The 22,785-nt window shown below is 36.4% G+C and overlaps 1 protein-coding gene across 1 annotated transcript in view; it reads left to right on the top strand.

The window, feature by feature from the left end:
• The first annotated feature begins 201 nt into the window (after positions 1–201).
• The window catches only part of LOC135474789 (E3 ubiquitin-protein ligase TRAF7-like), an 89,710-nt gene continuing 67,126 nt past the window's right edge, over positions 202–22,785 (top strand). Inside the window, 5 exon segments of the mRNA XM_064754389.1 lie at positions 202–238; positions 4,449–4,519; positions 10,323–10,402; positions 10,893–10,973; positions 22,189–22,281. Of these exon segments, the coding sequence (XP_064610459.1) occupies positions 4,462–4,519; positions 10,323–10,402; positions 10,893–10,973; positions 22,189–22,281 (312 nt within the window). The 5' untranslated portion in view covers positions 202–238; positions 4,449–4,461.

The following is a 22,785-nucleotide window of genomic DNA, read 5'->3' as shown; positions in this document are numbered from 1 at the left end:
GTTTGGATGCTTTGTGTATGCGATGAAGTCAGCAGCCCTGAGCGAATGAGTTACTCACATTTCATCTCAGTTCCTGCTTATTTTAAACCTGTGTACGCTATGTTCTTATCGTTTATGCATACTTGTTTGATGCAACACTGACTTCTCCCTAAACTTCATTCCGGCAAACTTTGTGACATGCTCATCGCGGCTTACGGAACTTGAGTGAAACAGTATACCAAGACGTTGTTTCCTCGCAGTAAGTTTTGTTTACATTTTCTTATTCTTGTCTGTCAACATTCCCAGTATGTCACACTACTACATGTGCACGGCATTTGATAAGACCGAGCAGATTTGACAGAAAAACTGAATTAATCGTAATTCCTAGTTGTAAAAAGTTGGGCAAGACGAACTTCTGGTGAACTGCTGGATGACGGCGCTGGAATATCGAGTTGAGAGTTTGAATGGTTTCTATTTTCACATTGACATAGAGTCAGTGATCTCTTGCAGTATCTCTACTGTGAGCATGCATTATTTAGAGTGAAAAACAGTAGCTGTTTTCATTTTTCTCCCGAGTCTGAAATTTAAATAGTTTCTATTTCTCTCAAAAAGGTAAAATGTATTTATGTTTTGTTACTTCCGGTGTATTTGTAATGTATGATTTCTCCGACCCCCAAACCCCAAGCTATGATGACATTAATTGGCAGCACCATAACTAAAATGGGGAGATTTTAAGTTCATGTTGTTGTAACTTGGTAAAGTGATGTCAGTTCATTGAGTAACCAGCTTTTCAGAAAACATCTGAGAAGGGGGTCACGGACTTTAACAAAATTAAGTATCAACTTAGTCTTTACAACTGCCCTAAAAATGATAGTTAACTCATATGATGGGTGTTGGTCTCAACATCGTAGGCTATAATGGCTGTTCAAGTTAGACTATGACTATGAGCATAACAGTGTGCCTTACATCAACTTGAACCGTCTATAGATGTGCAATTACTGGTAGGCAAATAAATAGTTGAATCCGTGTTCACCAATCATATCATATATTGTAAGACTGTCTTAATTTCTTGGTCACGTATGATGTGTTTGTTTTCAAACAACCCTATACTGACTTTTTTTTGAAAAACATGTCCTGCTGAAAGATTCTGAACTTGTGCTTTGCTATCTGTAATAAACAGTTGAGAAGTGATGGAGAAAGAAAATAAAAACAAAAAAAATAAAAAGGAAAAAACAGGAAAAAGGAATTGCATCCCAATTTAGGGCTTAAAACAGCTCTTATTGTTTAACATAAGAACAATAAATCACCTACAATTTTATGGAACTTTCCACCAGCAAATCACTCTGCTCTAATATTAAACTGAAATGATATGTCATTTAGAATAATTTACACGTAACTTCATTTTCACCAGCAGTGCGATTAGGTGTAGGTGAAAGAATTCCATGAAATTATAGGTGATTTACATTTTTACAGCATGTGTGCTCTGTGAGGAGGTTGTACCTGGGCCCACTTTCACAAAAATCTGCAAATCAATTTTTTGTAACGTTTCTCGTAACAGAGGCCTACTTATAGCATTGAAAAAAGTTTATGATAAAAGTTAGGAGAAATACAACTTCCAAAGTTTTGTGAAAGTGGTCCCAAATCACAAGAATGCAAAGTCTAATGAAGGCTTCTTGTCTTCCACAAGTATGGTGTAGAAGTCAGTATGTCACATGTGGGACAGTTCATCTTTGATTTTAACACCCTGGGCACTGTTGACTGCAGCTTCCTCCACCTACAACACAGATAGCTATAGGATAAGTGAAAACTCCTTCTGTGATAAATAAATCAAATGAATAAATAATAAAATAATTCTTTGGATTATGGTGATTGTATCTCTAGAAGCCTTTATATCTACTGGATATTTTCTTGCTGATAAGATAGCTTTTACGTACGGTGCATACATAATGTGTTGCCAGTACGAATACTGTTTAGCATACATCTGTTTCTTTACACATGTATTCACATGTATGCTTGTATTCACATGCTAGTATCAGTATTAACGAACAGCTGGCCGCCATTGTACGGTGTAAAACACCAATTAAATAAATAAATATTAACATTCATGTTTATGTATCAGTATATTCACCTGCATGTATGAGTGTATTGACATAGATGTACCTGGCTGTCAATCATTAAATCCACATGTGTTACAGTGACACTGAGTTTATTTACACGTATCGGTCTTTTCATGGGAGCCTCCATGGCCTAATGGTTAGTGTGCCAGTGCAACAGAATGACCCAGGAGCAACTCACCAATCCAGTTGGTATTCTTGAAAGTCCAGCTCATGCTGGCTTCCTCTGCGGTCATACATGGGAAGGCCTGTCATTAACCTGCAGATGGTCTTGGGTTTCCCCCTGAGCTCTGCCCGGTTTCCTCTTACCATAATGCTGGCCACCATCATATAAATATTCAGTATGTTGAAAAACCCCAGTCAAATAAATATGTATGTTCACATGCATGTATTCTCTTTCATGTCCATTTCAGTGTTTTCACATGTATGCATTCTAATGATGTATTCACATAAGTGTATTAATTAGTGTATTCACAGTTTCACATTCATGTATTGGTGCATTTACATGCATGTAATAGTACAAAACACCAATATTAAAGCATGTGTACCTCAACATTTACCTTAAACTGTGTACTCTAATGTGAGAAAGTGCAGCTCACTGTAAACTTTGTCAGCATGCATTGTGGATAGCAGAGCAACTCTGTGAATGTCAAATGATCTGATACATTGCGTAGCAAAAATTGTACAGCATGATGTTTCATACACGAAAGATTGACCCTTTTTCTCTTACCATCAGTTGCTGTATGATGTGGTGTAACACCTGCTCGTGCGAAACATTATGTAACACTACAAGGAAACTAATGCTTATCAACTTGTATACTATGATCAGTATAAATCAAGTTTACATGCATCTCTCCTTCAGAGTTTCAAAAATCACTTTGCTTTATATTCTGATTGGCCAGAATGATCTGTTGAGTCACATGACTTGTCACAATGGAAGCCCTGACTCATCTGGCAAATATAACTGACAGCAAAGGGTTGCATTGAAATACATGGAACTAACTATATGTACATGTATGTACGTGTCCAAAAAAAAAAAGAAGAAAATGTTACTACTTGCTGGCAATTTTGAATAACCCAAAATGTTGGTCTCTGTGAGGCCATGCAGTTTTTGAGCTTTCATTGTGTTTTCATATATAGATTGTAAGAAGACTTAAATTAATATACAGTCATGGGACATATTTATGTATATTTGATGATGTCCTATATATTTTCTAGATATGACTTGAGGTATGTTCATATTAAATACTGTGATATATGAAAACAACACTGTACTGCAACCATTAATCACAGAAATTTTCCATGTAGGTATTTGGCCAGCTTGACTGATAATACGCTGACAAAAATCAACTACATGTACAGTGTGCATATGTTGGTTGGTTGACTGATCACTTTGTTGAATGTGTTCACATTCATGCCAGAACGTATACATTCACATGTATATAAATCTGTATCAGAGGTCAGCACTTAATTCATCCTGTAGAAATGTTGCGAGCCTAAAATATGTGATATTGATACATTATTTATGTTTTTTTATTTGACTGGTGTTTTATGAGGTACTCAAGAATGTTTCACTTACATATACATTACGACGCAATTATTTAAGGAGTATATTGTTTACATTATAACATAGATTTGACATCTGTAATATATTTTTTAAAGTTGTTCCATTCAACTGTTTCTATACTCTGGGGCCTGTTTCACACAGTCATTTTGAGTTTAAGTCCAAAACTTTCATATTAATCTTCTTTTGCAAAACAAAATATTTAAAGCTAAATGCTCAGGCCTGGCTGAAATTGTACTACTCCAGTACAGATTTATCAGTTGACATTTTATTGATTTGCTGTGTGTATTAACAGTTTAATTTGGTTTACAGCTTTAAGCTGTCTTGACACTTTGTTAAACAGGTCCCAGTTGATATACCCAGAAGGCTTTGTGTGCCCAATTTCACACATACATGCCTTAAAAACTTGACTGTTGTGGAGTATTCCTCATACTGCAGAAAAACTGACCCATAAATACATGTAAGGGTAAAAATGACAAGCCCTGTGGAGGCAGTGATCATCTGATCCCATGAAGGAATTTTATCACAGCTACACATCTGTATGTCAGTTGTACTTCCTGGTACATCTGTTTATTTAAATATAAGCAGTATCCGGATTACTGTTACAAGTACCAGCACTGTACTAATTTACATAAATAGTACATCATTATCATACGTTCCTGCATTCCCACTAATTGTTTTATGACCTGTTAATTGCTTTATATTTATCTACATAAAACCTGATATATACCAGGCTTGCTATTTACACCTGTTTGCCTCCTGCTCATGTCTATGGTCTTTCTGTTTTTCAGCCAGCCTAGCTGCATGGAGACAACATTTGGTGCTGGTGTGTATTCTCCTGTTACCACGGTAACCTGTAGAGGTATAACAGCTTTTTACTAACAAATAATTAACACTTACACCTCAAGACACTTATCACTTTGCCAGTGGTGTTTTTGTTTTTTGGTCTAGGAGCATCATTCAGTCTAACATGTATTATTAGAATATGGTCCCTCTATGATTTAATATTTATACTTAAATGGAAATGTTGATGTAAGTAGGTGGGGACATTCTGCCATGAATACTGCAGTTGCATGTACTGATTTTCACACTCTCAAGAACATTTAACTTCAAATGTGAAATTAACAAAGAAAGCCATCGTGTTTCACTGGAATAGAATACTATTGAATGCAATAACAATTTAAGGCTAATAAAGTTAGCTATTTTACATGTTTTGGAAAGATCGTTTATCAGATGGTTCAGAGACCCGGTGACAGATTTCAGGTGCAAATATCAGTTTATTCGCTGTTGGTCAAATGGTCTACAATAAACATTATTTTATTTATACTGTATAAACAGCCTAATGAGTGCCATCAAATTGTTATAGCCTCATTTAAGGCCTGGAGAATGTACAAATTCCCTAGTTCAAGGCCAGAATTCAACCTGGATTTGTGGCCCAATTGATCTCATGGCCCAAAGTCTCACACCTTACAACAAAGCCAGGACCCGCTAGAATATCAATCTTCATTTTCAATTTAAGTAGGTGACGGATTTCCACCGCTCTTTTATTTAGTGCTGCTTCACTGACACGACTTACCGAAGGCAAGTAAGCCGCCCCGCCCGAGCCATTATACTGATACGGGTCAACCAGTCGTTGCACTATCCCCTTCATGCTGAACGCCAAGCGAGGAAGTTACAACGTCCTCTTTTAAAGTCTTAGGTGTGACTCGATCAAGGATTGATCCTGGATCTACCGGTCCCGAAGCAGACGCTCTACCAACTGTGCTATCCGGGCCGATCTAATTTAAGTAGGCTTCTTAATGGGCATTGAGAAATTATTGTATTTTGACAGTCTTTAATGCAGATTGAATTTAAGACATTCAAAAATCTGACTATTTGTATAAGTGCATGTATGTTAATATTTTCATTATCAAAATGATATGTGTGTATGTTCCTTCAAATTTTTTTATTGTGGCTAAATTACAACCCTAAACCATTTATTTTCTTTTGTCAATTTCTGTGATCTGTCAGATTGGTGATAGCTTCTGTACTGTATGTTCATGAACAGTACACTTCATATGTACAGTGTTGATCATATTTCATTGTACAATATTCTGCAAGATTACATGATCAAAACAAGATAGTCATTTTGAACATACTTCATTGAAAATTTTTGCATATGACTAAATTACCCATTTTGTTGGATTCTGAGACTTTTGTTGTTATATGTGGAAAGATGTTATAAGGTTTGCTCGAAAGGTAATGGAAAGATTTAAGTTTCATCAGCCTTTAAAATCGGGAATTTAGAAAACCTATTTAATTGGCTAAATAACATAATGAACATTAATAAGCGTCCTTAGATCTCCGCCGAAGTTATCACAATGGCGGACAGCTCGAGTGACGACGAACGGTTGATTTCAGGCTTAAGATCAGTAAAGTTTTCAAGTGTTTTCGATTCTGACGACTCGGAAATCGGTGTTTCAGACAACGAACTAAGTTGTGATTCTGACAAATATCCTTTGGAGGACTGTTTACCTTTGTCTGCCATTTCCCAAAAACGGCCCTGAAGTGATTCTGGAGATTTGACAGCAACAACAACAACTCCTGTACATAGTACAAGCACAGGTGGTGTGAAATCCAGGTGGTGTAGTACCCTGTCGACAATTGATGTACTTCCTTTCAATCAACCAGTTGGACCAGTACATATTTTGAGTCATGATAAGAATGAAAAAGACTTTTTTCATTTAATATTTGATGATAACACTTACCAGTATTTAGCAGATCATACGAATTTATATGCACAGAAGTGTGAAGATGTCAAGCGTGATACAAAATGGACTGCAGTAACTGCAGACGAGATTCAAGCCTTTATTGGTCTTCATATTTTGATGTCTGTCATTCCATTGCTAGCATACAAGGATTACTGGACGAGGGACGATCTTTGTGAAATTCCAGCTTTGCCAAAATAGTGACACGACTGAAATTTGAGAAAATCTTACAGTACTTCCATTGTAATTATGTGGAGATCCAGGTCATGATTCTATTCACCATGTCAGGCCAATATTTGATGTCCAGCAGAATTTACAGGACAATTACAATCTCCACAAATCTGTATGTGTGGATGAGGCTATGATACCCTTTAGAGGCTGCCTTAGTTTTAGGCAATATCTTCCAGCCAAACCATGTAAATTTGGAATAAAGGTTGGGAACTTGCTGGTAGTTATAATGGGTATGTGTATAAGATGCAGGTGTTTACAGGAAGATCTAAAAATGGAACACGAGAAGAGGGATTGCATCAAGAGTTGTCAAAGATCTGACTCGATGTTTAGTTGGTAAAAATCACATGGATTACATGGATAATTTTTTTACAAGTCCTGAACTGTTTGTGAAGCTATCAGCAGATAACATATATGGAACTGGTACATGCCACGTGAACAGGAAAGGTTGCCAGAGAAATTACACCCCAAATGCCTTCAGAAAGAAAAGGCAGCAAGCCTGAGGCTGCAGAAAGATAATTTAGTTGCTACATGTTGGTTTGATAAAAGACAGGTGAACTTTTTGTGAACACATTCTGATCCCACTAATGTGGTGGAAATGAAGAGGAGACGGAAAGACGGTTCAACACAGAACATTCCAGCACCTGAAGTTGTAGGAAATTATTCAGAAAACATGAATGGTGTTGATCATGGGGATCAACTTTGACATCAGTATCCATCAGGAAGACGGTCCAAACAATTTTGGAAATATCTGTTTTGCTTTTTGATTGATACTGCCATAGCTTGCTCGTTTATACTTATGTGTGTATCATCAAATCATCGCCACACCTACTTGTACTGGAAAACTCAAAAGCAGGTCAAAATTTGAGTTTTGTAGAAATCTGGCACGTCTTCTTATAGGACAATTTCAAAGGAAATGCAGGTACTCCTTGACTGAAATGGGTAGTAATGGCAGGTCTCACTGTCCAGTTCTCATGTCAAAACTTGGCAGGTGTAAACAGTGCTTGAAAGACAAACTGCGTAAGGAATCTATCTATGGATGTGCCATATGTGGGATAAATTTGTGTATGGTTTATTTTGAAAAGTATCATGCCAAAGTAATGGATGAAGAGTAATAATTACAAATTTGCTATATCTTTCTTTTTACTGCTTAGTAAAGCTAGCTGCTCTACTTGATATACAGTATGTATTGGTTATCACATTTTTAGGACATCTTCAACATCATTATGATTGTGAAGAACAGCTAAATATCTGACTGGAAGCTATTCTCAAATCTAATTGCTAATCAGACACTAAAATTCAAACCATGCAGGGGCATCCCCTGGCCTAGTGGATATACAGGGTTCTCCAGTCTCCTACTAATGAAGTTTCTAAACTTGACTTTGAGAGTGTTAGGACTCCATCAGTGGTTATGGCAAAAGTCATAATTAGTTGACATTTGTCACATTATTTTTCTGATTTTAGCAAAACCGCACAGTACTAGTGCACTGAGTATCGTACATGTAGGTTGTATGTGATGTAAATTGAATAAATTTATCATCTTTCTTTCATTCGCTGCTCAAGTCTTCCCATATTGGGTTAATTTGAGTTCACATTTAAGGTATACATCCAAGAGCTATTTAAATGTTTTTTTTTTGTGTGGGAGATGAAAAAGCTGCATGCAATCTGCACAAAGTTACTTGAACAAAAGTTGTAAATTGAATGAATTTGTCATGTTTGTTTATTCTATCAGTGTATATTACCTTTACTCGATGTGCAGTACAGTAAGGTCAAGTGGGGCCTATATAATACAGGCTGGGAAAAGTCCAGCCAAGTAACTGGACTTGAACTCACAACATAATAGGCATAATGTGGAAGCTGTAAATTGATTTATTTATTTATTTATTTGATTGGTGTTTTACGCCGTTCTCAAGAACATTTCACTTATATGACGACGGCCAGCATTATGGTGAGAGGAAACTGGGCTCTACCCGGGGGGAAACCCACGACCATCCGCAGGTTGCTGACCGACCTTCCTACGTACATCCGGAGAGGAAGCCAGCCTGTAAATTGATGTAAATGGATTATTGATTATCAGAGAATTGTTCTCTGTAAGTCAAACATGTTTGCCTGAAAGTTACCTGAATGATCCTTTTGTAAATGGTTTAAAATCAAATTCTTTTTTCTCTGAACAAGCCTGTCAATAATGTATTAATTTTACTAACATGGTTGCCTTAATGCCCACTGTATTATAAGTTCAAAGTATATTTGTTTCTGTTAAATTAAATGAACTTATCCCATTTAAAGATTTTCAGTATGACACAGTATATTGGATTAAACTGGATTTTCTCCACAGTTTGTGTGAAAAGAAAATAAGAAATAAAATTTGTTATCCAGTCCATAATTGATTTGTTCATCTGCCTTACAAGAGAATATGCTTATACGTTAATGAAAGTGGTTTGTAATTATTGTAAGCACATTACCCGAGAAGGATTTGAAATTCCAAATAACTCATATTAGGTTCAAGGGTTACTAAGTGTCCAATTGCCGTCATTACCAGTCATTATTTAAGAGATAAAATGTTATAAAATTTGTTGTGATGGAATGGATGTTAATTCTTTCCCTGGAAAGCATAGGAGAGGTGTACACTACCCTAATTCCTCAACCATTTTGCATATCGAAGATCAACTTTCAGTGCAGTTTGTACACATTTTTTATTTGATTTTGAAGACAAAACTACATTGGTTGGATTGGCCATTTTCAGGGTTTCACAAAAATTAAAATTCTACCAGTTAACACAGAATATGCTTGAATAAACATGCAGTGTCTAACATTCATTTATTGTGAAATGGAACTTTTAAATGAAAGATGTATACATGCTCATTTGTTTGTTACAGTCATATTAATTATGTCACTTGTTTAGATCAGTATTTACACAACTGTCAATCTTACCTGTGCTTATAATGGATCTGGAGGGCAAAGCTCATTCAGTTTAGAAAGGAATTAATAAACAATACAACAAATAAATAACTTTTTGGGGAGAAATTCAGGTTTGTGTGAATAGAAATGATTATAAAGGTTTGATTTGTACAGTATGAAATATGCTGGAAAGCATGTCTGCTTTTCTATCGTATATGTAAGACATTTTGCTTCAAACATGATACCTTTTGAAATACTCATACATTTAGGGAAGACGACAGTGATGTAGTGTGTTATAGAGTTGGTAGTATGGAGTTGGTTGTGTTTCTTCACAAACATTCTTATTTTTGTCATTGTTTCTTGGAATTTGCTTCACTGAGGTAAACATTTGAAAATAATGACATCTTTTTCTCCAAACAGATGTGGTGTTGATTAAGTCCAAGCCTTGAACAGGGAATTTTTTAAGATTCCTGTGCCTTCACTGCTCTCAGAGCCTTGGTAGCAATGAGTGGCTGACAGCTGGAATATGGTTGAAAGTCAGTTTCATTGTCTGACATGAATTTCATTGAAGACCATTTGTCTGACATCCACTGATATGGCATTCACATTGAATAATACTCAGCATGTGAAAATCACTTGATTACAAAAGTTTTGTCAGCTACACGTACTCTATATGAAAGGCAAAAGGCATTTCATTTCCACCCATAATACTTATACAATATATATCCCTATAGTTAAAGAATATCTGCATATTTTGCTGACATCTGTAACTTTGAGGAACATGCTTTTCAGTGCCAGATGCTGATGACGTGGACAGTGCTGTGGGTTCATCAGCATCCTATGTCTTCAGTGGAAGTGAGGATGGAAATGGGGTAAGTACCCTATTGTCCTGTGTTGTCCTTTTATTGCAATAATTGTGGTATCAAGGTAACTGTCTTGCATGTCTTGAAAGTTTTAACAACTCAAAGTTATCCTCGGGCCAGATTTGTTGTAACTTTCATGCAACTGACATTGTCCAGCGCGTGACACCAGAAGGTGATGTGATTTATGAAAGAAGATGTGATAAAATTGACTTACAAAGTTGTTTTTTTTTGAAAAATGTTTTTTAGTCTTTATTAGCACAACATACATGTACCTTTCAAACAAATTTGTTTACTTTTGATGCTTTTGTTGGGGATTAAGCTTTTGTAACAAAACTAAAATGTCATTTATGTCATAACCTGTATTCATTTCCCAGGCTTCATAATTTAACCAATGGTTGTGAAATTATGACACTCTCTAATGTTGAAAGCTGGTATAATTCTAAGCTCATTTGGAAAGGTGGCAGATACCGGTATATCATTATGACTATTATATTTCCAGTTATCCATTTTACAAGTTCCTTCTCACCAACGGTCTGGTTCAAATGTCTCGAGTCGATCAATGATGGAGGAAGAAGATGATGTAAGTACTAATTCTTTTGTATGAAAAAAAATCTTGCATGCAGATGCCATGGTTAGCATTCTTTTGGAATGGGGTCAGGACATTGGCATTTACATTTTCATGCGCATGTATTTGGTAAGATGTGTTGTTTTTTTCTCAGGCTTCCTCCACCCTTAAACTTCAGTTTTTGCATACAATAGGTGACTTAATTTTGGCTATTGAGGAGAAGCTCACAGTAGCTAGATCAGAAGTATTGGTTGACTATGTATCCGTGTACTATTACATGGATAATGTTGGTGATACATACACTGTATGTCTGGTGTCTGTGGCATTATAGTGAGGCAGCGCTATGGTATGGTGGCATTAGGAGTGTTTGCTGCAAGGAGACACCAAAATGCTAAAACTAAAATTCTGTGGAAAGAGACATAACAAACCACAAAAAAAAAAAAAAAAATTTATTTTGTTTCTTATCATGGGCCAAGTGGCTAGCATGATCTAGGGGCCTCTCACCAGTACAGTTGCCATGAGTGCAAGTTCAGCTCATGCTGGCTTCCTCACCAGGTGTACGCAAGGACGGTCTGTTATTAACCTGCTGAAGTCTGTGTGTTTCCCCAGGGCTCTGCCCAGTTTCCTTCTACCATAATTCTGGCTGTCGTATAAGTGAAATATTCTTGAGTAGACTGTAGATTAAAAAAATCAAATAAATAAATCAAGTAAAATAAATACATTATAATGTGTGTACAAATATGATACAGCTCTGTACTGTATAAGACAAATAGGTATCTTCTCTGCCCAAGGATATACATGTGTATGGATGACCACAAAGCCTTTCTGTTTTGAATGTACATGTAAGGCAAAGATTTATTTGCCCAAAAACATATCACCAGATAATGTTGTTCCAACATTCTGGCTTTTTAATAAGCAGTGTTGATCTGCTGTGAAATTGTTTGAAACATGCTCCACTGGCAATCTTCAGTACCACAATTCAGAGAATATACATAGCTCAGATGATGCTAAACGAAATATTGATATCTTCTGGATTATTCAGAAAACTAGGTCACGTATCAAGATGCATCACAACAGATGCATCCCACAAGGGCTCCCACTTAAATGAAAGACGTCACCTAAAAACAATTTTGGCTGCAAATGTAGAAAATAAAAGGAGGTCATTGTTATCTTCCGATGGCCTATTCAAGCTAAAATCAAAGCAGACACAGCTGAAAATAATATACCTTAAAGATTTACAAAGAAATACCTTTGTCTCTACATTATCTGTAATTCTCGATTGTTATTGGCTGATCAGGCTGGTTGAAATGTTTATATACACTTGTCAGAGCTGCAGGTCATGCCCACAAGGGTACATAAGATTTATACCCTGTGGAGCTAAATTACTGGGTTGTGATGTTTGCATTTCATGGCGCGTCATTGTGACGTCACGCCACTATACCATGTATGTATATATACGTATTGATAAAATTTATATCATTTGCGAGGAAAGCATAAGAACAACATGAGTGATATATTATGGTTGCATTAATTTGTATCTCAAACTGTTTTAGGGGAACTTTCGTGGCTTGCCAGTGGAGCGCAATGGCTCAGGACCCTCCTACAAATGTGGATGCTGTGAGTTCAAGCTCAGCTCATGCTGGCTTCCTCTCCAGCCATATGTGGGAAGGTCTGCTATTAACTTGCAGATGGCCATGTGTTTCCCCCAGGCTCTGTTCGGTTTCCTTCCATGATAATGCTGGTCGCCATCATACGAGTGAAATATTCTTGAGTATTGCGTAAAACGTCGATTCAACAAATAAATCAAACTGTTTTTGTTAGTTTTTATCATATGGATTATTTAAAGTGTTTATCTGAAATAAATCGACACATGATACTGACATAAGTTAAATGTATGTATGTATGCAAAAGCAGAGAAGAAGAGCACAAATTAGACATTAATGTCATAACATCCAAAAAAACAGTAGCCTTTGTACATGAAAGAGTTCTGCACACTGTTGACCGTTTTATCACTGTGCATATTCATCTTTCATCAACATGCGTGTGGTCAGTTTAACCATTGGATTGTGAGCCATATATTTGTTCCTCTGGGACAAGTACAAAACCGACATGGTTGTGCTTAGACTTTGGTTAAGATAAAAGCCAGAGGAAGACTTCCCTTTGTCCTCTTTGTTCATTTCCTGTACCACTATTGATCGGCACCTTCTCAAATTAGATTTATCTGAGCCAGCAGGAAATGCCCTGGAAGAGTTTTCCTCTTGACCTGGGGACTTGTTGAAACCAAAGGTTAGCCAAGCAGAATGGAGTGAGCCCAATTGTTATGAAATTCTGTAAAAGCCTCTTCGCTTTAATTGTTTGGAGTGAAGTCTTATGTAGAGTGTTGATTAGTATGGTATTGTGTCCTAGCTGTACATACTTGTCAGAGGCAGACTGCCATGGGATAATAGTGGTTACAGTATCTGCCTCCATTTTGTGTGTGGCAGGACACAGGTTCAACCCTGACTTTGGTCAGATTAACCACATTCATCATGTTATGGTTGCTCTAGCCATTCCTCATTGTGTTGATTGCACCAACACGATACAAATGTCTATGGATGGTATGGTATCATATATATGGCAAGAGCTCCACTGTAATGAATACCAAGTATACCATTTTAATATGCCCGCAAAACCTTCCTGTGTCTTCTTAAACCATCATATTTTTTGGTTTTGCAATAAATCCATAAAATGACTGTGATTATGAAGTTCAATCATGTAAGTAGCTTTTAAAATTTTTGTTCAAATTGAGTTTTAAAAGAAAATTTGCTAGAAAAGCCACCTTTCTATCTTTCATAAAGCCCTGAAATGAGTCAACCTGTAATTTTATCTCCAAAATGAAATTAAAAAGGTGCATAAATTTCATTGAATTTTGCTTTAATACACTTATGTAAAAAGGTTGAGGGCTTAGGGTTGCTTTTTTGGATATGCTCTTTAACAGTTAAGCTCAGATATTTTTGGTAGTAGTATGATCTAAGATTGGGATTGTATATATGTGTACAGTATGATCCTTTCCCCAGCTTTCAGATGCTTGGGGAATGGTGTTAGCTTTTGTGGATGTATCTTCTGGTCACTGGATAATTCTATGCATTAAATTTGTGTACATTGGCCGATATTTGGAGGCCTCGATTTTGCCTGCTGCTGTTGCAAATCTGTCAACCTGAAAGGGACTGACTATTAGCTAGAGCAGTCAGTGGTTTCTGTTAAAACATGGAAGGAACCCAGGAAATGCATAAGTGTGATTCCAGTCTGCCAGGCTGACTGTAAGGTGAATGCCAAAGCCAGCTATCTTCCTTCCCCTGGGATGATGTAAGCGGCTTAATAAATCTGCAGCTTAACACCTTTTCTCTCTTTTCTCTCGCACCACAGAGTAAACGCTATAGTGAGGCCATTCCTCAACACTGCATGGCCCTTGGGTTTCAATTTACTGAGGATATTTTGTTGCCCAAACATGAGATGTACATGTACTGTGCCACTCATGATGCCTCAGTCTTTATTTTGTGATTACAAAGCACTTTTTGTTCTTAAGAGATTGTGGCATAATTGGGTGTGCCTGGTAACTTGTGTTCGCCTGAGGCCATTAATAAAGGCCTAAGCCAGGACTACATGCTGTGATCTGTGGCATCGGTGATCTCCATTGCTGTGGACTCTGGTATTTGCCAGACAGCCCAATAGACAATTGTCTGCTGGAACCAATGCCTTCAGTCTGACCCCTCTTATAATCAACATGTGCTGGGCCTGTTAACAATTAACCCCTAACCTTAATCACCATTATGGAAATGGGTACAGTCACATTAAGGCTGACTTTGGTATCGTTCACCTGGTGAGGAAAAAGGGTTAAAGTCCCCAGGGACTTTCATAATGGATGACAAAGTTCTTCAAGAGACACATAAGATGCCACACCATTAGCTATATTAAAGAGTTGAACAGTCCCCAGGCCTGAGCAAACTTAGGCTCACTATACGGAGCAGTATGAGCCTGTAATACGGACTGTGCGACAAAGTGGTCTCAAACAGTTCATTGCTTAGTGGTACTTTTTCAGTCCTTCAGTGTATCTGTACGTTCTTCTTTCACAAAAATTGTGCAGAGACTTATGTGTCTTTTCTTTAAGGGACATTTTGTCGGAAGAAATTCAGGGTTTTTGAGTTGGTTCAGCTAAGTACAAAAATGAGTTTCATTTTACTTCTAACGAAATGCCTTGAGAGTATATATTTTCTGAATAATCTCAATTAAACGAAATCTGTCACTGCATGGTATAAACTGTCCGCCAGACGAGATAACATGCAAGTGAAGCAGCACAAAGATTTCCACAATGCAACGTTTGCTTGTGGAAACAATATGACTGATTGTAAGTCTAGTAAACTGTATGTGATCTTCTTTTCTGTCAAAAGCATGTACTCTAAAGCATTCGTAATTCCCAACGATCTGTGTATCAGAACTGAATTTACATGGTAGACTGCATAATTATAACATGTCATGTCTGACATTTGAAATTCACTGAACACCTCTTGTCGTCTGCATTACAAGGGGAGGTAACCCAGTCAATTAAGTCAATCTTCGTCCATGTTTTTAAATATAGCATTGGGTTCTAGTTGGTTTTTCGAACCAAAAAAAGTTTGATAGATTTGTTTTGCAGTTCTGTGTAGAAGAACTTCCTGCCTTTCCAAGTTCTTTGGATCTTCAAAGAAATTGTATTTTGAACCAGTTGCAATAAATTATGTGCCTTGAAGCCAGAAACAGATTTTTTTTTTACATCTTGATGTATAGAAGAGTGGTTAAGAGGGGCAATAACCTATGGAGTGACACTGTAGAACTGTTACTTCATTTGAATATTGGAAACGTGCAGAGAGCAAAAGGCTTACAAATACTGCCATAAATTTCTCCGTGGAATCAATAAAGCATCACTCAAGAGCTTAAAAACAGAGAGGAAAATTTCTTGTCAACTCTCCTTTCTGCTGTCAGCCCAATTTGAAAATGTCTAAAACAGTAATACCTGACAAAAACTGTATTCAGTTTTCATGTTTTATATGTATGTTTTATGTATAGCCATTGGCTCTGAATTACTGAATATATTAGTTATTTTTTTCACACTATTGAAACTACGTAGAATGTGAGATTGATGTTAATTAGTATCCTGTTAAAAATATGGTCAAATGTATGAATAATGATTTAAAACCTCTTTTTCTTCTTGAATATGGATATGTTGTCATAGAATCCTGATACATGTACCTGTACCATCCAAAAGTCATTTGCGGGTTGTGTGGATACCTATATGTTGTTTGGGAATCCTCCTTGTACCAGCAAGAAGGTTTATACTGGTTGTATGGATATATATTGTCAAGGAGAAATTATAGGTGTAGTGCCAAGAAGGTTTTGCTGGTTGTGTGGATACCCGTATATTGTGAAGGAAGCCTCATACATTTACCACCTTCTAGCCTTCTTAAGTAACGGCTGAATATGCTATTATAGCTGTAACCAGTTGAATACATATAAGGTATGTCACTGTGATCTCTAGATCTATATAAATGTAGCCAGGCACTCTAAGCAGCAGTTGCTCTTCAATATCTGTCAAAAACATCTCAGCAATTTTCAGTTCTTGTCGATCGCCAGTATCTCAAATGATGTGAAAAAAATGCAATGTGTTATTTATGTGGTGGATAAAACCTTTTTGATTGGAAGAGATCGGGCAGGAAATTGAAAAGAAGTTTATAAATCATTCACGCATTCAAATAACGAAGTCCGCTGGCAGACTTTCCTAACCTATGATCGATTCTTCTGTCTCCTAGAGATACAGACTAATGGCATTACGTAGATGTCATTCCAGGCCAGTTAGCTCTTACAGATAAGTTCCATGACTTCTGATATCAGATGCTTGTTTTCTTCACTGTGGTCATCCAGCATTGATTGTGTTATATGAAATATCTAGTTAGGAAGCAATATATTCCTTATAATATTTCAGTTTTGAAACTCCCCGAGTTGAGAAAAGAAGACAAAAGTGCCATTTTAGATAGAATGATGTGTTGGTAAAAAAGTTTGTTATAGATCCCATGTAATTTATAGTCATCATCTCCATGAAACCAATATTTATCCTCACCTAACATCAGTACTGATGATGAAGTTTTATGTATATATAAATCTACTATATTGTAAAGCCATATTAACGTAGAAAAGGAACATTTCATGTTAACCCATCTTCCTGAGAGCGAGGATGATAATTACTAAAGGCTTCAAGATCACCCGTGATTTGCTGTACATGCAAGTCTTCAGAAACCTACTCTTTCAACAGCCAATGTCATTGAGGTCCGCATACTTTGACCAAGGCATTTTCAATCAATCATTGATCGTTCCTTATAAGTGTGTATTTCCTTGTTTCACAGTAGGTAATGCATGTACATTCAGATCCAATTTAGTCCTTGACACAACGTTATACAACAGCAATTATAAGCAGTGCTATGAATGGTCACGAATGTGCTTTTATTCAGTCGAACAGGCTGCGAAAAGTCACTGTGCTCTCAGGCAATGCCAGTTACAGCGAAAGAGGCCGAACAGCCAGTCAGTGTAGCCTATGTTTTTGTAGTTACGCCACTAATTTCTGTCAAGCCCATTTTGTCTCAAAATGACTGTCCTCCCCCATAACCCTTAACATGTTGATGTGCATTTTGTTTTAGCAAGTTGTTTTGCCTTCCATTTGTTTAGATCTCATTACCATGTCAGCAGGATGTGTTCTAGAAAGCTTGAAGCCTTGTTTCTATACAGTTTGTATAAAATGTTCCAGATCTTGAAAACATGGAATACTATTTGAAGCTTGGTGTGTTAAAATCACTTTCAGAAGTGTGTGAAGGCCTTAAAACGATAACTTCTGTGATCAAACATCACAAAAAGTCTTTGTTAAAGTGGTTATATAAGTTAGATGAATCAGTGAGAATCAAACAAATTGTGTCACTTAAAAAAATGCTCAACTCAAATGCTCAGTGAAATGTAGTATATATAGTTAGTCAGTCCATTGTAACTTGTGGAGATTAATTCAGTTAACTTCCCTTTTAAAGTAGGGAGGGTAATTTTCTCAATCCCAGTGGCATTTGAAGTGCTCATTCATTGCTGTATATATATATATATATATATATATATATATATATATATATATATATATATATATATATATACACAAACTGATTGAATAGAAAATTTCGTTGATATTTGTTTTGACATGTCCTGCTATTGTGTGTGGGTGTATAATTTACGCTGATTGTTTTTCTGGCCTCCATCAGTTAATATAGGATTCTGTCTCAGGAAAACCAGAAGCTGTGTCATTTATGCGTAAGCCTGTGTAGGACGGAGTCTATATCTGCTTCACACTTGACTAACATATTTTTGTCGCGCAATATCCTCTTTGTAATAAACCCGAGACTATATTTCCCTTGGAAAATCCGGCTGATTGATTCTAGGCGTTTGGAGACAAAAACCTGTTACATGCATATTGATGAGGTTCAAATGATTTGAAAGGAAGCACAGCTGTGCCACCATGTAATTGTTTTTAGATGTGATTTTTTTCCTCCATTGCAATTTTTTCTCTGAGCAAATAAATGGGCCTCTGGTTGGTAGTAAATCTGATAAACTGTCGACGAAGTAATCCAATCTGTTTGTTGAATGATCAGACATTTTAACGGCAGTCACTCGGAGGGGAAGTTTTCGTGTATGGCTTTCTAATCTGAATTTGTTGGCTAAGTCTTGAAACATTCCTAACATATGTGTTGGAGACCGGGATCGAGTGGTAAGAGCTAGGTGTCTAAGGTACCGTTTATGGAATTGTCCATTTTATTCTCACTGATTATTTATAAAGCTAGCCCTTGCTGTTCAGTACAGGTATATGTACATGTATAGATGTTGTGGGATTAGCATTATTATATCATTATATTAGCTGCTTGTACAGTTTATTTTCTAGCATATCTAGATGTAATGATACCAGAACACACTAATGGCTGAATCAACATGTTTGTGTGCTAAATAGGTGCATATCTTGCATATGTTCTATATCATGCACATGTCCCATGTCTTGGCCTATATTTAACTGTACATGTGAGTTGGCCAATCTTTTAGTTAATCAGTTTGAATGTATAGTTCCATGATTTAGTCAAGCTCATGAGGATTATGAAAATTGTGTACATTTTCCAGCCACTTCTCTGGGAATTGCATGTCTAGACATTAAATCTCTCATTACACATCATAATATGGATAATTCTGCCTTAGAGCCAGCTAATCTTTTACCATCTATTTGAAATATTATTTGTGTATGCTGCGTATAGCTGTGAACAATACACAGTTTGCGCCAAGACCAGTCTAATGTAAACATTAGATCATTCCATAACTGCTATCCTATAGAATTCAATTGTCTTGCTGTAGACAAGTGCTTTTTCAAGCTTCGATGCATGAGTTATGTGTTAATGTAGCTGCTAGAGCCATTTCGCCAAGCCAATGTCAAGCCCTTGGACTCAAGACTGTCTGGAAATACTACAGTTATTGCCTTGCCTTGCCAAGACTGAAGGTGCCCCATTGTTTCATCATGCTTGTTGTCAGCTGTTAGGTGTTCCTTGAAGTGTTGACAAGATTTAATCGTCATCCTCCTTGCCAGAAGGATTGCCTTGAGATGATTGGCTTGTTTTTGTGTTTGTTGAAGCTGACAGACTCTTCTGGGGACTTCTTGTACCACAGGCAAAAAGCACACCTCAAATTTGTGTTGAAATTGTTTTTGTTTTGTTTTTTTTATTATATTAGGGTTCTCTTTTCAGGAAAAGGCAGTGTAGAGAAAACTTGATATTATACATTTATAACAATTTTATTCTGAAAAAGGCTAAGAGCAAAACTGAAATAAAACTGCCACTTTAAAGAGTATTTTATATGGAAATTGTAGGAGAACTTAAATTCATTAGTAAATGAATGGAGCTTTTCACTCATCCAAATCAACACTTTTGATAGACGACTCCATATTTTCAACTGAATATGTATATTAGAATTTAGCAATTTGCACTTGAAAAGATTGGCCAACAAGTTGAATGTTAAATTCATTTTATAGCGCTGTTGCAAAGATGTACAAATGTTATAAAGGACTCAAATAGTTGAATGTAGCTGAAAATTTGAAGTTATCATTAATACAATACAATTCATTGTTGCTCCATGCTATAGATAAATTACTTCAGATTTGAATGATCTGTAGGTGTAATACGTGTGTAGGCAAGTTCATTTAGCTATTTTTTTGCATGACTAGTAAATAAACATTTGCTTGTCAGAAGCAGTACCTGTGTACCTTTGAAATTTCTCATTGAAGGTAATTATATTTTGATCTGGCCATTGTTTAGTGCAGTGCTGTTTGTTTTCTAGACTTCCATTTTCACCCAATTTCCGCCTCAACAAAGATGGCTGTAGAATCTATTTATAGTATAGGTAATCAGAGTTTTATTCCGTTGTTGTAGATAGTGATGTACATGTGTGTATATAAGACATTGAGCCACAGGTACTCAGACTTAACAGGTTTTGTGCTGTCAGTGATTACCTATTGTACACTGGGAGATGTTATCCAGACATGAATGAATGTGTGTGGAAAGCATGTGTGGCAGGTACAGCATATTGATGAAGCCTGCAGACTGTGGAGAAACCTTAATTCAGTCTGGATTAAGGAAACAGAAGGACATAATTTGTGGCAAATGCCAGACAGGTTGTTTGTACCCCTGGCCAAAGTTGCAGACACTATGCACTCATTAATATTCATTCATTTGATTAATTACATCAAAGAAAACATTATTAACATGAAGTGTATGTTAGATGAAAGACCATCATTAAAAAAGTTTGAAAATTATATTTTTATAACTTTTTTTTAGCAGAGTAAAATGCGTTTGAAACATTGAATGTTCTGACCATATAGTTATTAGTGACATGTGACATTATTATCACATCAGGCTTCTGGCACTTAACTTGTAGTTTGGGAAAAACTGGTTCAAGTAAAAAACATCATCCTACTTGATTTCAAATGACCAACATGGTACCCAAAGTTTTGATCATTTTAGAAAGAGATATTCTTCAAAAACAAATCAAATCATTTTCCTGGACATTGTTAAATGCTCTTTTATCAGATATACTTCATTTTTTGTGTTTTCTTTGATTTAACATTTACAGTACATATGGTTGCCTAAGAATGTTTATATATTCATATTAGCGTCATATATAATGGTTGTCATTAGCAAAGTGTTTTTCATCATGTTTCGTCTGCTCATCTGCATATAGTATCTCTGTCATGATTCCTCTCATCACACAGACATAATTGCCTGAAGAGGCCACATTGCCATTTACTTCAGGGTAGCTGAGTCATCCAAATTTGATATAAACCATTGAATATTGTATCGATGTAGATGTGTATGTGCTGTCTGGACATTTATTACCCTGTGGTCCTGCTTCTTGTCCTTGGCCAGTGTGATAATACAGGGAAGCTTTCCTGGTGTTGCCAGCTGTGGCTTGTCATTTTATGAAATCTCTTGCTAGTGTGCAGTGGTATTGAGGCGGTGTAACCCAGACCTTTGATGCTGCATAATTGTTGCAGTCTAGAACATTTTAGGCTGTCTGTGAGATTATTTCTCCTGACTTTGTCTTTCACTTTTAATATCCACCCATACATGTACCCTAATTCCTCAACTGCTTTGCATATGGAAGAGCAACTTCAGTGCACTTTATGCACATTATTCATTTGATTTCAGAGACAAAAGCAAATTTCATTTCTGTACAAAAAGTAATTTTATCAGCCTACACAGATTGATGCCTTCAGAATATGCTTTGATATAAACACCTTGAAGAGTTTGATTATAGTAATAGTCCTCTGATTGGTAATAAACAGCAAAACTGAAAGTGTTTTGTTCTTTCCATGATGATTGAGTCTAAATGTATGACATGTACATGTATGCATGTTGGGTTAGAACAAGTTTATAACAACAAAAGACACAGTCACAGAAATAATTCCAGATGTGCATTAAACAGCAATGAATTGTAGATGCGTACTTGACCTGTATTTACTGTATTATTAGGTATGTCTGGATGCTTCTCCTGTACTTGACAGTGTACAGTGGTTTCTATAAATCCATGTGGGTGAAATCAATATTATGGTGAAACCTTGTTTCTGGAAGAATTAATGCTTGATCTTGTTTACTTTCAGGAGATTTTGGTGTTCGTAGAGCCCCCTAATAAACAGCTCTTCTGTGCTTTGTGCAATAGGATATTCAAAGACCCAGCAATTACAGCATGTGGGGTAAGTTTGGTTACACCTATTAAAGGCTTTTCCATGCCTCCTCCCCCCCAACCCCCCAAAAGTGTCATCTTGGTAGCTAGCAGTTTGTTAGTTTACAAATTATTTGGATGGTATTTACTTGCTTTTAGTTGCAACAGTCCCACACAAGGTGTAGGTTTATTCCCAGCCTTGGACAGGGAGTCTAATAGATTTCTTAGGTTCCATTGTTCTCAGAGGATTGAAGGTACTTTCTGGTATAACCTTGCATGATGATGTTTGCTGGAGTACCTCGCCAATGGTTGGTGGTTTCCTTCACCCAGTAATCTATACCTCATATAATATTGTAATTTAGAAATTAAATAGAAAATTATAGAATTAAAAATTTCTGTGATAGGCCATTAAGTAAAGGATTTATTTGATCGGGGTTTAATTTGATTATTGCATGTTCTTGTATATTACTGTATACAAGCAGAAAAATTATTCTTGAGTTTTGTTTATTTTTTTTTTTTAACTTTACTGTAAATA

This window comes from Liolophura sinensis, chromosome 1 (assembly GCF_032854445.1).
Source record: "Liolophura sinensis isolate JHLJ2023 chromosome 1, CUHK_Ljap_v2, whole genome shotgun sequence".
Taxonomy (NCBI): Eukaryota; Metazoa; Mollusca; class Polyplacophora; order Chitonida; family Chitonidae; genus Liolophura; species Liolophura sinensis.
This window is presented reverse-complemented; position numbering and strand designations above follow the sequence as displayed.